At 48.2% G+C, this 17645-nt stretch overlaps 1 protein-coding gene across 5 annotated transcripts in view; it reads left to right on the top strand.

The window, feature by feature from the left end:
- Nucleotides 1–6386: 6386 nt before the first annotated feature.
- The window catches only part of TNRC6A (trinucleotide repeat containing adaptor 6A), a 160486-nt gene continuing 149227 nt past the window's right edge, over nt 6387–17645 (top strand). For all 5 annotated transcript variants that reach the window (XR_010731236.1, XM_066275823.1, XM_066275821.1 and 2 more), the window contains exon 1: nt 6387–6515. Coding sequence is in view for 4 of the 5 variants with exons in the window: in XM_066275823.1 (XP_066131920.1) it covers nt 6433–6515 (83 nt within the window). In the remaining variant the exon portion in view is untranslated. The remainder of the gene's footprint in view (nt 6516–17645) is intronic.

Genomic DNA, 17645 nt, shown 5'->3' with positions numbered 1-17645 from the left:
CGTACTTTTCAAGCCCTTTCCCTGGCCCAGCGTCAACGGAAATCTTATGAAATTCTAGTTCTAGATCTTCATCACCAGTGTTGTTTTCCTCACAACATGCACGTCCACATTTATTTAGGGACAGCCATACGTTTTATTAGGTCTTTTTTTTTTTTTTTTAGACACTGTGCTTCTAGGACGCACCACTTCTTTTCTGTGGAATTTGCGCCGTGAGAAGCAGAAATGTCCTTGCAAATGAGGTCCCAGTCCTTCAGGCACCAATTCCTGGACTCTTAAGAGATAGAGGTAACCCGGACTGCCCGCCCCCAGGTAGCTTGTATTCTAGGGGAGAGCCATTCTAGCCTTCCTGGGAGCTGAGGATCACCCAGGGCCCTTCTAGCCTCTTTCGCAGCCCCTGTGCCACTCAACAGTGCCCCACCTTGGCGAGCTGCCCAGGCACTGTGTGTGTGTGGGGGGGGGCAGGCATCGGAGACCGCCTTCCCTCTGCCCCCCCAACCTCAGCCCCTGTTGTTACGCAGACCCTGTTCAGAAAGGCTCTGCTTTCCCAGCCAGGCCAGCCTTTGGGTGTTGAGAGCCTTCCCCAGGAAAATGACCCATTCACTGCTTCAAAAAGTAGCCCTGGGTCTTTATCCTGAGGACTGAACCCTCCCGAAGCTGCCAGCCAGAAGGGGACATTTGACACAGCCAGGCCACTGGTGGTTCTGTATTTAATGACCATGACGACTGTGCTGCCCCCCCCCCCCCCGCCTGACCCATTGGTCACACCGAGACCACGCGCTGGGGGCCTCACTCTGCTCATTGGTTAAACCCGCTGGGGGCCTGGCTCAGCCCACTGGTCACACCCAGTGCTGGGGGCGCACCTGGCCCATTGGTTGCACCCAGGACTGTGCTAAGGGACCTGCTCAGCCCATTGGTCACACCCGTTTCCCCAGGCTCCCTCGGGAGAGCTGCCCTTCCTCAGGACTGTTCAGCGTCCCGTGTCTCTATCCTGTGTTGTCCTCCTGCGTTCTCTCTTACAGGAAGTCCTCACCGTTTCTAAGTTATTGATAGGACTCTTTGTTGTTTTTTTAGCAATTATGGATCCATTATGCCAAATTTGCATGTGTATGTACACATAAGATATACCTACATTTCTCTGTCACTTCCGTGGAATTTTGGAACAGAGGAGGAAAAGATTGAGAAAATAAAACGGAGAGACTTGGTATCAGATGGCATCTCACGGGCAACGGACATATTTTTTGCAGTTAAATTTGGGAGTTTGTGCATAAAAGAGTGCACTTCCTGTTACTTGTGTTTTAACTAATGTTCAGTTTACTGAAGTTGTCAATGGAAATAGCTTGTTTTCTCCAAGCCTTTAATATACAACTCAAAGATCATAAAGCTAAGCCTAGCTCTATCTTACCTGCAGTATAACTAATTTTTATTTGTTCTTATATCCATGTTAAATTGTAACTTTAACATCATTTATAAACTTGATCAATTACATTTCCTTGGCTTGGGTGTTTTTACCCACAATTACAAATTTAATTCTCTTAGGTGCTTCAAACATCTGACAAGACAGACTTATTATATAAATGCAAGGAACAGAATTGCTAAGCACTGGAACAGTATTTACAAACCTAGTAAGTCTGGAGTTATTGACTAAGCCAGAAGTTTTTAAATGTTTAGTTTCAGTCTTAAGTCAATCAACTTATCTTAAATATTGTTTTAGTGATTTATTTTTATTTTTATTTTAGCAAGAAGAGACAGAGACAGACAAGAAGGGAGAGAGATGAGAAGCATTAACCATAGTTGCGGCACTTTAGTTGTTCACTGATTGCTTCTCATATGTGTCTTTTTTTTTTTTCTCATATGTCTTGACTGAGGGGCTCCAGCTGAGCCAGAGACCCCTTACCCAAGCCAGCGACCTTGGGTTCAAGCCAGGGACCTTGGGCTTTGAGCCAGCAACCTTGGGATCACGTTGATAATCCTATGTGCAAGCTGGTGAGCCTGAGCTCAAGCCAGCGACCTCAGGGTTTCGAACCGAGGACCTCAGCCTCCCTGAGCGTCACTTATTTCTCATAGTCCGCCATTTCCGTTTTAGAACTCTTCCTCTTCCTGCAGCATTTTCTTTTTGTTTCTGCCGCTGCAAGTCTTTACTTTTCACCAATACGGCAGCGCTCCTTCTTCTCTTTCGTGGAACCCGCCCCGGTACCTTCTCTGTCTGCCTCGGAGCCGTATCCGTCATCATCGTTCCGGAGACGTTCGGTTGGGGAAAACTATTGTGCTCTTTCTGGGTTTATTTCGTACACTACTGGGACTCTGTTATTAGTGCTCAGAGTTGCTGGAGGGTTCTCTCAGGTTACACGCAAGGAGAGACCAGTTTTGTCTCGTTATTTCCAACCGCTCGACCTTACTGTGTCTCCACGGTGTGTTTGTTTTGCTTGCGTTTCCGGGGTGGGGGGTGGGTGGGGGTGGGGGGTGGGTGGGGGCGGGGAACACTGTATAAGAATGGCAGCTCACATCCTGGCTTCGTTTTTTTTTTGACTTTGAAGGGACTCCTTCGGCGTTCTGTTGTTAAGTACGATGCTGACTGTTGATCTGAGATGCTTTTATCATCTCTTCTTTAATTCTGTACATCTTGATTGGTCCCCGTCCAAATGCATTGGACTCGGCCGCATGTAGGGCGCCGACCGCCTCGGGGAAATCCGTTCCCCTGGCGCGGTGCCAAGCAGAAGCAGGGTGCAGTGGTTCGCGGAGAGGCGTGCGGTTCCGTGAAAAGCTTCTGGAACGTTGATGAAAATGTGCCAAGAGTGTTCATCAGGAACGTAGCTGATGTCTTTTTAATGCTGCTGCTTTTTTTTTTTTTTTTTTTACAGCATTTATTAGTTAAATGGCAGGGTTATTTTTTTTTTATTTGACAAGTTGGGATGATTTAACATAGTAATAGATTTTCATTCGTTCATTCATTCAAGAAATATTGATAGTTGAGTGCCTACTATACGTCAGCCAGCCTTCTATTGTCATTTTAATTTTGTGATTTTTTTTTATTTTATAAAATGTCGAGTTTTGTGATTTTTAAATATCAATTTTTTTTTTTACTGTACTGGAATAAATTCCACTCAGTTGTGGAGTGTTATTCTTTAACTTTGTGCTACTAAATCAATGGTTCTTATTATTAAGAATTCCAGCCTGACCTTTGGTGACTCAGTGGATAAAGTGTCGACTTGGAACGCTGAGGTCACCAGTTCTAAACCCAGGGCTTGCCCGGTCAAGGCTCATATGGGAGTTGATGCTTCCTGCTCCTCCCCCCTCTCCTCTCTTTCAGTCTTCATGTCTCTCTCGTCCATCTTAAAAGTGAATTTTTAAAAAAATCTAAATTCAAAAGATGCAAAAGCATATAAAACCAGAGAGCTCACAACTTCCTAATATCCCAAGGAATAGTTCCTATTAATAGACATTTCTAGACCTCTTTCTTTTTTCAGTTTTTAAAATTTTATTTAAAATTTATTCATTTTAGAGAGAAGAGAGAGAGAGAGAGAGAGAGAGAGAAGGTGGGTAAGGAGCAGAAAGCATCAACTCTCACATGTGCCCTGACCAGGCAAGCCCAGGGTTTTGAACTGGCGACCTAAGCATTCCAGGTTGACACTTTACCCGCTGCGCCACCATAGGCAGGCTCTTTTTTCAGTTTTAATAACCCTTGAACACGCATTGGCAGGCATTTTCTGTAGGATTTTCCCATTGATGATATTCACGGTCCAGGTAACCCAGTAGGAGAGCTACACCTGACTCCACATCAGGGTGGCCCCTCCTGCTGAATGGCACTTGGGTGCCGTTCCTGAGCCATCTGCTCTGTCTGGGTGGCATGGCGTCCCCACCAGCTCCAGGCGTGCTGGGCCCCACGCAGAAGTAGCCGAGGTCCACCGGTTCCGAAGGTATTTACTGAGCCCTTATCGGGCCACAGGGAGCTTGCACTCTAGGCAAGGGGCAAATCCTAAAACACATCTGACGTACAGTGTGTTAGATGGTGGTGAGATCTGGGGAGGAAAGGGCGTGGGACATGTTACGGGGAGGGGGGAGCGTAGCTACTGTGGGAAGGAAAGTCCCATGTGGGAAGACTGTGTGTGTGTGTAGTGGGGGGACATTGCTGAAGAGAATTCAGACAGAAATGAGAATGAATGACCTACAGCTACTTATGCAGGACCGGGGACTCTGGCAGATGTCATGTGGAACAGAGTAAGTGAGGCACAGGAGTGCCCTTTGGACGATTCCATGTGCAGAGAGCACAAACGCAGACGTCGCTGGTCCCACCGTGACCCTCGGCTGGCGGTGCCCGCGCAGGTGAGGGAGACACAGTGGGAGAGAGGCTCCTCTTCTGTTTCTTCCTCCGGGGGCTGTGGACACACAGGTGTCCCACTGTCAAAACTCATCCTATCGCAGGGGTATAGTGTGGGCATTTTCTATGTGAGTATGAGCTGTCGACAGTTTCATTAGCATTTATGTAATTCAAGAATTGGCTGTCTCATTGGTAGATGACACGACCGTGACAGCGACCCTCTGGAAACCTGCCACTTTGGCTGGCTTGTTTCCCCAAAACCGGGCACACAGAAGGGATGTGTCTGTCATGTGCGTGTGTGTCTGAATGGATGCGTGTTTAAACAGATACGTCTCTACTTAGTCTCCCTGAGACTGGTCACCTGGGGAAATGAAAGCTATAGCTATTGTTACTGTCATTCTGGGGTTTTAAAAATCATCTCTGCCTCCCCCACCTCCCCCTCCCACTGCTGACATGAGAACCATGAACTTACTCGGCAGACATTCAAACACTTTTAGGATTGCGAGTCCAGACATCAAATAAAAGGAGGATCAAACATCGGTGCAATGGATTTGGTAACATGCAGGTTCTGGGTGATGTTGGGTGGGGGGGACCAGCTTCACTCACCTGGAGGCAACGGATGCCGGTTTGCGGAGGGTCAGTCGATGAGCAGTAGCGGGTGAGAACCCGGGATCGGCCAAAGCTGGCAGGCCCTCAGGTCCTTTAAAACCAGGAAGTGCATGGGGCTGATCATGCTTTTTAGCGTGTCTGTGATTGTTTGTCACCAAAGATAAAAAAAAAATAAAATAGAGTGTGTTTACATGCTCAGAGGGGGTGGATCATAGACAAGGATCGTTTCGTTCATTTATTTCTGCCTTCACTCTTTTGGTCACTTGTGTATTCGACACCTACTTCCTAGGAGCTGTGTGTGCCAGCGACCCTGACAGAAGTCACTGAGCAGGGAATAAAGACACTAGACTCGGGATCTGCCCTCCTGAGGTTGACCACAGCCTGTCAGGGAAGAGAGACGCTGAAGGCAGGTGACAGCGACAGTAATTGTCGGAGAGGAGGGACGTCAAGGGGAAGAATTAGCCTGGACAAGAGGAATCTTTTCTCTCCATGAACACCAGCGACATCCCTTTCTTACAGAAGACTCACAACGGCGAGCAGTACAAACATTGACAAGAAAAGGGGTTGAGACGACAGCGTGGGGGACGCTGAGGCAAGAGCGTGGAGGACACTGAGGCAAAAGTGTGGAGGAGCCGCGCCCGGCGGCGGGAAGCCACGTGGCGGGGGCGCCGTGCTTGGGGAGACCTTGAGGACACTGTGCTCCACCGCGTCCAGCCTCAGCTCGGGGGTCTGGCCGTTGGGAAGGGAGACCCGTGACACCTGTCCATGAGATTAGAATTCTGCGGAGTCACGGCTGACGTGAGGGCCCAAAAGCCAGGGTCGCAGGCCAGAACCTCACAGAGTCAGTCGCCGTGAGGAGGGAGGGGTCCTGCTGGAGGGGACAGGCTCCCGTCGTCACGCTCTCTTCCGGCCTCGGGACAGCTCTGTGTTTCTCCAGGTGAACACGAGCTGACCATTGTCATTGGTTTGCATGCTGGGACTCTGTATAAAAATTATTTCTGTGACTTTCAGCTCGGGGACCTGGCTGGATGGGGGGGGGGTTTGCAACAACCGAGGGGAATGGACATGAGTGGGTACACATTCCCGTCCTGTGCTCCTTCCTGACTGTTCAGGCGCCGTGTTTCTCTCCTCACGCCCCCTCCCCTTTCCATTCTGAAGGTGGGTAATGCGATCCTGGCCAAGTGTCACTGGGGCGGTCAAAATGCCAGGCTGGCGGCTGACCGGTTCTTTATATAATATTAACAAAAGCACGTTCAGACGTTCTGGGCGGTTCCCCTGCGTCCTGTTCTCTAGGGTGTCCTGAGTGGGGAAGGAAGGGGTGAGGTCAGCACCCCGGAGCTGCGTGTGGGTGGGGGTCGCATACGTGACCCTACATCACTGGCTATGTGCGTGGGGGCCGGGGGGGGGGGGGGGTCACAAGTAGAGAGTAACTACTAATAGAACGCAACGCTCCGTCTCTCAGGTGTGCCGTCCGAGGCCCGGAGAGGTGATGGGATCTCCCTGAAGTCATGCAGCTCGTGGCGGAGCCAGGCCTAGAAGCCAGGTGTCCCGACTCGCCAGACACCCTGCGGCCCCAGGAGGCATGGAACAGGTAGTGTCACTCACCCGGGGGCCGTGGATCAGTCCGCCTGGGGGCGGGGGGCAGTTAAGGAGGCCGGGAGGCACGTCAGCTCCCGGTTCTGACAACTGAATGACGTAGGGGTGACATCCGAGCTGGGGACGAGAAAGATGGTGAGCCCGTGGCAGCCGCCACCTTCTCCAGGAGGACCCCTGTCTGGCTGTGCCACGTCCCTCTTCAAACAGCTCGGTGGTGAGCCACCTTCCAGCCGTTCTGCCAGCCCGTGCTGCCGTCTCCAGTGCAGTGGACGGACTGTGTAGGGAAACCAGCGGCCACTTGCCGGGGAGGCGGGGACAGGCGGGGGTTTGGGGGGGAGACGGGGGTCAGGAAGACCAGGAGCAGCTTTCGCAGAGAGCCAAGGGAAAGATGATGAGAACCGGCTGGCAGGTGGGGACCTCACCTGGGGCACTGGCGGGTCACGTGGGAAAGGGGGACTAATGTGGCACCCGCCACACAGCGGGGAGGAAAAGAGGGCTCCTGCTTCCGCAGATACCCACCTGCTGTTTCTCGAGGAATAGTCTAAAGACCAGCCTTGATAAAACAGACACTGTTTTGGCTACCACAGGGGTTACCCTGTGTGCTTTACGTAAATGTGGGTCACTGCTGACGGGTGCTGATCCCTCGGAGGGGTCTGAGCCGAAGTTTCTTCTTGTTGTAGTCAGTGAGTGCCTACTGCGCACCTACTATGTGCCAGGCACTTTGTGGGCGCTAAGACTGCGTCAGGCGAACCAAAGAAGCCCATGGAACTCCATTGGGGGAAGGGATCCAGGGAAGCTAATCTCCTGGGGAAAACAATAGAGGAGAAAGCTGGGGAGGGGGGCAAATTGCTAATTGGAGCTGTATTAATTAGCACGAAAGCCAGAAAGTAGCATATGGATAGGATGAGTTTTGCTGAGTCCCTTGCAGAGAAAGGTTTCTGAGCAGAGAGAACTGAGATGACGGAGTGACCGGGGCAAAGGGCCTACCCGGATCGGTGGCCGCAATCTGGTGGCCCCTGAAAAGACCAGACTGTGGTGGTGGTGTGTGTGTGGGGGGTAAACCGCATTGCAGGGGGTACCATGGGGAAGGGCTTGAGGCAAAGGTCGCATGAGGAGTTCAGATCTGTAGGCGGAACAAAGGAATTGTCTGTTTAAGTGGGTGGTCGGACTCTAAAAGAGCCAGCAATCTTGTCACAATGTTTTATAGCAGTGGTCCCCAACCTTTTTTGGGCCAAGGACCGGTTTAATGTCAGAAAATATTTTCATGGACTGGCCTTTAGGGTGAAACAGATAAATGTATCACGTGACTGAGACAAGCGTCAAGAGTGAGTCTTAGACGGATGTAATAGAGGGAATCTGGTCATTTTTAAAAAATAAAACATCGTTCAGACTTAAATAAAACGGAAACAATGTAAGCTATTTATTCTTTCTCTGCGGACCGGTACCAAATGGCCCACGGACCGGTACTGGTCTGTGGCCCGGGGGTTGGGGACCACTGCTTTATAGCACAAGGGGTGTGGAGAGCAAGCCATGGAAAAATCTCTGACCACCGGAGATCCGGTACGTCAGGCAGGGATGGACAGAAAGCAGGGCTGTGGTCACTGGGTTGAAAAGTCAAAGGAACATTTTCAGCTTCTGGGAGGAATAAGTTACATCCCAAGCAATGCGTGAAGACAGGGATTCAAATCCAGGGATTGAAGAGGGGAGAGGCCGTCAGAACCAGGGGCGGAAGAGAAGGACTGGGTTGCCGAAGCCCAGTTATAAGCTGGACCCTTAACCAAACCTGAAATCGTAGCCGGAGGGACTGAGCTCCTGAACCTTTCACTCGTTCTGGATTAAGATCAGAATCTGTCCCGTGGACCTGAGCCACATGACCTGGTCTATAGAGAAAGCAGACTGAGGGGACAGGAAATGGGCGGAGCCCTGCCCCATTCCTCCTCTGCGGAGCCACCGCCCTCCCCCACGCAGGAGGAAGGAGGGAAGAGGCCATGCCTGCCCCTCCTGATGCTAGCAGGAATCCCCACTAGGACCTTCATGGTGGCCCTGACACTGATGGTTCCAGAAAGTCCTCTCTCTTGATTTAAACCAGGCATTCACTCCAGAGCCCAGAGGATGGTTTTTCTTAGCAGAACGGCTGATTGGGACAGGCGTGGGGTCCTCCCCTGCCTCTCACCTCATCTCGATGGGCTTCCTTCCGTCTCTCACCCCGGCCACCTCTCCTCAGTGGGGCTCATGCTCCACTCCACTCTCCACCCATTTCCACCTTTCTGCCTCCCACCCGGCTTTCCTGTTCTCTATCTGGAGGCTTACCTAACCCTTCAGACTGGGTGCTTGATGCCATCTTTGTCCGGTCCAGCATCTTCCTCTGGCTCCACTTCCCGTGGACATCCTGTTTGCTTCTGACCCCTTGCCCAAGCCAGCCACCTTGGGCACAAGCTGGTGAGCCTTGCTCAAACCCTCAAACCTGTTGAGCATCACCACCCCCATTAGTAACAGCAGCACTGTGAGGGGGAATTCAGAAGTCTGGTCCACACTGCCACTGCCACGATGTTGAGTTGCACTCCCAGCCAAACCTTCTGTCTCTGCACCACCTACCCTGTAATAATCCCAGCCCCAGGAGGGGTCCTCTGGATGCCCAGGCTCAGGGCTGCCTGCTTGGATCTGGCTGCGTCAGCTTCCACAGCGGAAGCTGGGAGAGGAGGCGAGCCCCTGAAATCGCCCCCTCTGTCAGACCTAATCACCGGGGGCGGTTCTCCCCAAGGGAGATCTGGACCAAGAAGAAGGGATGGGTTCAATAGCATAATAATGTATGCCGCCTACGTAATTTAAAATCTTCTAGTAACCATATTTTAAAAGGTAGGAACAGGGGAAATTAATTCTAATGTATTTTATCGAACCTGCTCTTTCTAAAAAAAATTTTTGTGTGTGTATGACAGGACAGAGAGAGACAGAGAGAGGGACAGATAGGGACAGACAGGAAGGGAGAGAGATGAGAAGCATCAAGTCTTCGTTGTGGCACCTTAGTTGTTCATTGATTGCTTTCTCATATGTGCCTTGACCAGAGGCTACAGCAGAGCCAGTGTCCCCTTACTCAAGCCAGCCACCTTGAGCTCAAGCTGGTGAGCCTTTCTCAAACCCTCAAACCTGTTGAGCCCTCATTCAAGCTGGCGACCTCGGGGTTTCGAACCTGAGTCCTCCACGTCCCAGTCCAACGCTCTATCCACTGCGCCACCACCTGGTCAGGCTATTTCTAAAATTTCTTCACCTCAACATGTCAACTCATAAACATTATTCATGAGTTATGTTCCCGTTCGTTGTTGTTGGTTTAAGAGTCTGAAGTCCAGGGTGTGTTTCAAAGCACAGCACAGCTCAATCCGGACACTACATTTTCCAGTGAAAGAGATCGATGTGTATGTATGTTTACAGCTGAAAAAGTGGAATTGCAGACCCACGTTGTTTCAAGCACACTTTAAAGTTTTCCAATTACTGAATCAAGTACCAAAAAAAAATCACTTTCCACATTGACAAAGCAAATTCATCTTTCTTAGGAGAATAGTTTGAAGCAAAAGCGAATCACTTTCAAAACCGTGCCCGCCATGTTCACGGGCTCTGTCAGCTCAGTGTTATTAACATGGAATGTGTGGGGGTTGGATACACTGAAAAATAACTCAAGTTTATCAGTATCAACTATATCGTTCTTCACATTTTTCTTGCCGGCTTCACAGATAATGCTGGTATGACTATCCAAAATATTGTGCATCTTGACTTAGAAAATGTGTAAAATCATTCCTTTATTTTATTTTTTGTGACAGAGACAGACAGATAGGGACAGAAAGACAGGAAGGGAGATGAGAAGCATCAATTCTTTGTTGCGGCACCTTAGTTGTTCATTGATTGCTTTCTCATATGTGCCTTGACTGGGGGGCCTCCAGCAGAGTCAGTGACCCCTTGCTCAAGCCAGCGACCTTGGGCTCAAGCCAGCGACCTTGGGGTCCTGTCTAGGATCCCACACTCAAGCCAGCAACCCAGTACTCAAGCTGGTAGGCATGTGCTCAAGCCAGATGAGCTTGTGCTCAAACCGGCGACCTCTGGGATTCAAACCCGGGTCCTCGGCATCCCAGTCCGATGCTCTATCCACTGCGTCACCGCCTGGTCAGACTGTAGAATCATCCTTATTAAATTGTGTTAGGAAAAGTTTTGATTTCAATGGAAATTCTTATGCCCTTGTAGTTAGGTGACAAGGACGCCCTTTCTTTCCTTAGAGCTTCAGATGATCTCACTCCTGCACCACGTGATATCAGTGAGAAAACAGAAATCACACCGCCATGTTTGATCTTTGATCATTATCAAAACTGGGGTAAAAATTCCTTTCATTTCAAGAAAATCTTAACTCAGAATTGAGAGTAGTGGAGATCTTTGTCAGATTCTCCCATGATGCAACCAGTGCACATAGATGAAGATGCCCCCTATTCTGTCCTGTGCACTGGGGTCCGCACCCAGCATCTGAACATGTGCACTGAACGGCTTTAATTAACAACTGTGTCCACCACACTTTCCGGAGCGTCTGCTTCTGAAAATGAGCCCGGGCATCTTTAGTACGTATCATTCAGTGGGATGCGAGGCACCAAGGGAAACATTAGTCTCTTGTTTTAAAATCTCCGTAAATCCAGATTTTTGACTGACCACAGCTGGAGCACCGTCTGGCACGAAAGAAACTAGTATTGTTATATCCAACTGAAATTCTTGTCAGATGCAAAAAAAAAAAAAATCTCTGCCACCATTTACCATTTACTTTCTTAAAACCATGTATTGGTAGTGTTCCTTCATAATTTTAGAAGACCTTTGAGACTGTACCCAAAGTATTGATTGGGCAGCATCACATGATCATGACTCAGCTAAAATTTGCTATTTTTTTTTCAAAAGTTGAGTTACCTTTGGCAAGTGTTTTTTTTTTTTTATTCTGTAGGCAATGGGTGACATCACTGAAGATTGTTGACTCTTTCCAAACCATCTTTTCAGCCTTTTTCTCCTAATTTTCTAAAGATTTTTCACAACCAGAAATAATTTCTTTTACCATTTTTTTCCATTACAAATTTTGTGCGAGCAGGTGTGTACACGAATCCAAGTCACTGTAAAACTGGACAAAATTGCCATCTCTGATCTGTTCACACCTATCTTAAAATTTTTTTTGGTTCAACATTTTATTCTGGTTTCAGACAACTCTTTCATAGGTTCTTCTTCCTTTTTTTTTTTTTTTCTAAAATAGACATAACGTCACATGCACCCTCCTGACCGTTTTTCAGCGCACAGTTCTGTGGCCTTAAGCACATTCACATTGCTGCACAGTCATCCCCGCCATCCATCCACCTCCAGAACTTTTTTTTTTTTTATCTTCTGCAATAGAAACTCCGTCTCCTTTAAACACAATCTCCCCGTCCCCTTCCACCCCATCCCCGTTAATCCCCGTTCTACCCTCCGTCTCAGGAATCTTGACTCTTCTGGGAGGCTCACAGAAGTGGAGTCATACAATAGTCCTTCTCTGGTGACTGGCTTCTGTCACTTACAAGAACGTCTTTCTCGAGTTCCCCCGCGTGGTGGCCTGCATTGGGATTCCCTTCCTGTGTCAGGCTGGACGGTATTCCACCCTGTGTCCAGCCCGTGCTTTGTTTATCCGGTCGTTCATCGGTGGGCACTCCAGTTGCTTTCGGCATTTGGCGACTGCGAACTGTGCCGCGAAGAACCGCCGTGTGCCGATAATACTTGTTCAGATCCTTGCGTTTGCGTCTCCCGGGTGTGTCTACCAGGAAGTAAAATTATTGGGTCATCTGATGTTTCTATGGGTTTAGTTTTTTTTGAGGCATGGCCATACTGTTTCTCGTAGTGATTATACCATTGTAGAGTCCCACCAGCAATGGACAAAAGCATCAGTTTTGTCCTTTACCAAAACTTGTTCCTTTCTGTTTTTTGTTTCATTTTGTTTGCTTTGTTTTTGCGGGAAGGGGGATAGTACCCACCCTAATAGATGTGAAGCAAGTATCTCATTGTGGTTTGTTTGGGGTTTTTTTTTGTATTTTTCTGAAGTTGGAAACAGGGAGGCAGTCAGACAGACTCCCGCATGCGCCCAACCGGGATCCACCTGGCATGCCTACCAGGGGGCAATGCTCTGCCCATCTGGGGCATCGCTCTGTTGCAAACAGAACCATTCTAGCGCCTGAGGTGGAGGTCATGGAGCCGTCCTCAGCGCCCGGGCCAACTTTGCTCCAATGGAGCCTCGGCTGCGGGAGGGGAAAAGAGAGACAGAGAGGAAGGAGAGGGGGAGGGGTGGAGAAGCAGATGGGCGCTTCTCCTGTGTGCCCTGGCCGGGAATCGAACCCGGGACTCCTGCACGCCAGGCCGATGCTCTACCACTGAGCCAACTGGCCAGGGCTCATTGTGGTTTTGATTTGCATCTCCCTAATGACGAGTGATATTGGGCATCTTTTCCTGTGTTGTACCAATTCTCTTTTAAATGTTGAGAAAAAAACCTCAAATTCACGATGTATTTGCTGAACACATCTTACTATTTCCACTTTATTTTTTTAGTGTTTGTTTCACAACAAACACAGCATGTCCTCATGAAATCTATGATGTCTCTTCCTTCTGGTCCCCGTTTTCTTTACTGTCCTGGTCATTGCACTGGCTTCTCTGCATTTCCACTTGATGCTGCGGCCATTGTAGAGCTCCGTTTTCAACGTAAACTCTTGTTTCCCCATAGAAAACTAATAGAATTACACGATAATTAAATTAAGATGTATTTTGATTTAATTGCCAGTTGTAATTTATCAAGTTATCATGCAACACTTACTGTCTGCATAAAATATTTAAGTAAACACATTACATTCTTAGATCAGTGTGCCAAAAAAAAAAAAAGCAGCATTCAAACTGAATCAGTCTGTTGAGACCAATTAGATTGGTGATGTGTTCTCACATAACCTTAGAAATATGCACATGTGGGCAACTTATAACAAGGCACATGCCACGTGCACCCAGCATGTGCCCCACGATATAACGATACTATTGTATGCAAGGCAATTATCAGAGTGTAATTATTTGTTTGTCCTAGAAAAATAAAATTGAGTTTAATAGGAAAAAATGTCTTGTATTGATTCAATGTTGCATTTTTTTTAAGTGACAGGAGGGGAGATAGAGAGACAGACTCTTGCATGCGCTCTGAACAGGATCCACCCGGCAGCCTCGTCTGGGGCCGATGCTCAAATCAACCCAGCTATCCTCAGTGCCTGGGGCTGATGCTTGAGCGAATCTAGCCACTGGCTGTGAGAAGGGAAGGGGTGGGGTGGAGAAGGAAAGGATGAGAAGCAGATAGTTGCCTCCCATGTGTGCCCTGACCGGGGATCAAACATGGGGCATCCTCACTCCAGGCCAACACTCTACTCACTGAGCCAACCATCCAGGGGCAATTTTGGAATTTCAATAATTAAATAAAGCTAAAAATTTAGTTCTTCACTCCCATTAGCCACATTTCAAGTGCTCAGTGGCGACACATGGCTAGTGGCTGCTGTGCTGGATAACTTAGTTCTAGAAACAATGAAACAACAGCAATCCACTGAGCAGCCCCACAGCTTGGTTTCTCCCCTAAAGGACCTCGCCCTAAGTGCACACGAAGCCCGTGGCTGGATGTCCTCAGGACATTGTTTCCAATGGCCAGCAACCAGAACAGCCCCTCATATCCATCTGTTGAGTTATGGCCCCAAAATTGTGGTGTATCTAGTCTAAAGAATTTCATGCTACAGTTTAAAACAGATATAGTTGATCTTGGAACAAGATGGATTTGACCTGGGCGGGTCCACTTAGGTATGAATGATTTTCAATAAACACTGTTAATTGTTTTTTTTGACAGAGAGACAAAGAGAGCGACAGATAGGGACAGACAGAAAGGAAGGGAGAGAGATGAAAAGCTGATGGATAGACAGACAGATAGATAGACTGACAGACAGATAGGAGAGACAGGTGTACACCAGAGGGGTTGCCTCTGTGCCTCTCTGGGGGGGAGACAGAAAACTGAGGCTAACTTGGGTTTAATAGGAACAATGCATTCCTGTATTACTCACATAATTAAAGTTAATTTGGAGAAAAGAATTTAAGAGAGAGGAAGTCTTGACAGAAGTGGGAAGAGGAACAAAGACACCCATTAAATATAATTAACTGCCATGCAGATGATAAGGTGTCTAAATACGTGTTAACACGTGGTGATAATATTTAACACACATGTCGAAAGTAATTATTCAAAAAGAAGATACACAAATTATGTAGCGGCGTTTTCCTAGAAGCCAAGAATGGAAGAAAATGCCAAACAGTGCTCAGCACTGAGTTCTGAGGTTTGCCGGCCCCGGTGGTAGCGACCCACCCCGGCGGCTACTGCGTTAGAAGCGTCCAGGCCGCGGTCCCCACCGGCATCCAACCCGCGGTCCCGCTGTTGTCCAGCCCACCAGTGGTTTTCGTGGTTCCTGTTTCCGTACCCACGGTCCTTGTCCTCTGCTCTCTTTGTTTCTTATGTGTAGATGTGGTAATTAGGATCCAAACAAGTGGAGACAGGAACAGATGGCATAACTTTCCTCAGGGAAAAAGAGGGGGGGGGGATCAAAAGGTTTGGGATCCTTGTGTGCCCTTCCACCCCCTCAGAGAGACCCCAACTCGGCTTCTCGACAGCCCGGTGCGAGGGTCCTGCCTCCCCACAGCACTGTGGGGCCCGCGGGGCACAGAGCAGTCCACGTACCATCATCCTAAAGCCCCTCAGCCCACTTGACGTTGAGTAGATACATCAGTCACGGAAAACAATGACGCGAGCAGGGCCGCTGAGCAGCGTTCTTGAGCTTTTGTATCCAAGCGCCTGACATCAGAGCTTCTTGGGAGCACTGGCTTGCAACCGTTTTCCGAACGGAGCTTGCATTCCTCTCCTCTGAGATCACCGCCCTTCCCTAACGCAGGATTCTGGAAACTCTGAGCTGTCTGAGCAGAGTGTGTGTGTCCATCGCATAAACTGCAATGAACAAGCCTATCAAGAGCAGAACCATCACCCTAAGAAGGTGGCATGATTCCTCATGGGAATGACAAGGGGCAAAAATAAACACAAGAGCGTCAACTTCATAAAGTAGGAAAACATGACGTAGATAATAAGGCCTAAGATAACTGAAACTAAAGGTAGTAGCCAATCTCACCTTTAAAGAGCCCTTTAGGTTAAAAAAAACAAAAATCTAGCTATGTTTTCAAGAGACACACTGCATGCAAAGTGAATCAAAGTATTAAGAGAAAAAAGGGGGAATGGTCAAAAAACATCAGACGTACAAAAATAAATAAAACAGACCCTAAAATTAACTTGAGAGGAAGCAGGACATATAACCACAAGCGGAGTTGTTATTTTATGATAGAAGGTACAAACCCGCTAAGAGATAATGACATGTACGAACAGCTATGAGATAAAAATAAAAAATAAAAAAGCAAAATACTGGCCTGACCTGTGGTGGCGCAGTGGGATAAAGCGTCGACCTGGAACACTGAGGTTGCTGGTTCGAAGCCTTGGGCTTGCCTGGTCAGGGCACATGTGGGAGTTGATGCTTCCTGCTCCTCCCCCTTCTCTCTCTCTCTCTCTCTTTCTCTCTCTCTCCCCCCCTCTCTCTAAAAAAATCAATAAATAAAATATTAAAAAAAAAAAAAAGCAAAATACTGACAGAGAGAAAAAAAAACCCGACAGAAACCAGCAAAGACACATCTTACTTTGTGCTTTCAAACCTCTAAGCCAGGCGTCCCCAAACTACGGCCCGCGGGCTGCATGCGGCCCCCAGAGGCCATTTATCCGGCCCCCCTCCGCACTTCCGGAAGGGGCACCTCTTTCATTGGTGGTCAGTGAGAGGAGTACTGTATGTGGCAGCCTTCCAACGGTCTGAGGGACAGTGAACTGGCCCCCTGTGTAAAAAGTTTGGGGACCCCTGCGCCACCCTTTATTTCCGTGCCTTGATGTAAGGTGAGGAGAAAAGTCTTCCAGGAGCCTTCCTTCTGAGCCCAGGAGAAGGAACGGCGTAAGCACTGGGTGTGTTCATTACAACCGGTTCGGGAAGAAAATCACCCTCCCGTGAGACGTGTAGCTCACAACCTGAGGAAACACCAACATTCCCTACAACACACGCTCCGGCAGATGCCATTTCCCGTACGACGCCTTTATAGGTTTAAGACTTTTTTTTTTTTAAAGGTGAGAATGTTTATTCAGCTGGTTCATTCTGAAGGTATTTTATTTATTTTATTTTATTGTGACAGAGACAGAGAGAAGGACAGAGAGGGACAGACAGACAGGAAGGGAGAGAGATGAGAAGCATCAATTCTTCGTTGCGGCTCCTTAGTCTCCTTAGTTCATTGATTGCTTTCTCATATGTGCCTTGATGGGGGGGGGGGATAGCAGACTGAGTGACCCCTTGCTCAAGCCGGTGACCTTGAGCTCAAGCCAGCAACCATGGGGTCATGTCTGTGATCCCATGCTCAAGCCAGCGACCCCACGCTCAAGCTGGTGTACCCACACTCAAGCCGGAGACTTTGGGGCTTGAACCTGGGTCCTCTGCGTTCCATCGACGCTCTATCTACTGCACCACCACCTGGTCAGGTTGTTTTAAGATTTTTAACAGTCCTTGGAACTACAATATTAAAGCCAATCCAAATTTAAGGAAGCTTCTTGGCTTTCTTTGTTATCAAACGTAGACAAAAACTCAATTTGAAGGCAACAGACATTTGTAAAAGTCCGCCTTGAACTTAATCTGATGAGGAGTGTGTGTTATCTTTTTCACATTTTTTTTTTTTAAAAGAAAGCTGTTGGAGTAAAAACCTGTGTTTCCATTCTCAAAAGAGCTGGAGTCCATGGTTTTTTTTAACTTGGAGCTTTTTGTGAAATGCCATTGTGTGTGTTGTCTCAGATTTAAAGCAAGGCTCAGGCAAAGAATTTGAAGATTAAAACTAATTATTTCTATGACGTTGTAAGGAATATTGACAGAAGTAACACTGAACAAGAGATGAACACATTTCTCATTCTGACAGATCAAAATATCATATAAGAAAATCAGGATTTGAATAACGCTGTTAATAC

The sequence above is a fragment of the Saccopteryx bilineata genome, chromosome 4 (genome assembly GCF_036850765.1).
Source record: "Saccopteryx bilineata isolate mSacBil1 chromosome 4, mSacBil1_pri_phased_curated, whole genome shotgun sequence".
Taxonomy (NCBI): Eukaryota; Metazoa; Chordata; class Mammalia; order Chiroptera; family Emballonuridae; genus Saccopteryx; species Saccopteryx bilineata.
The sequence above is the reverse complement of the archived record's forward strand: the minus strand, read 5'-3'. Positions and strand labels throughout refer to the sequence as shown.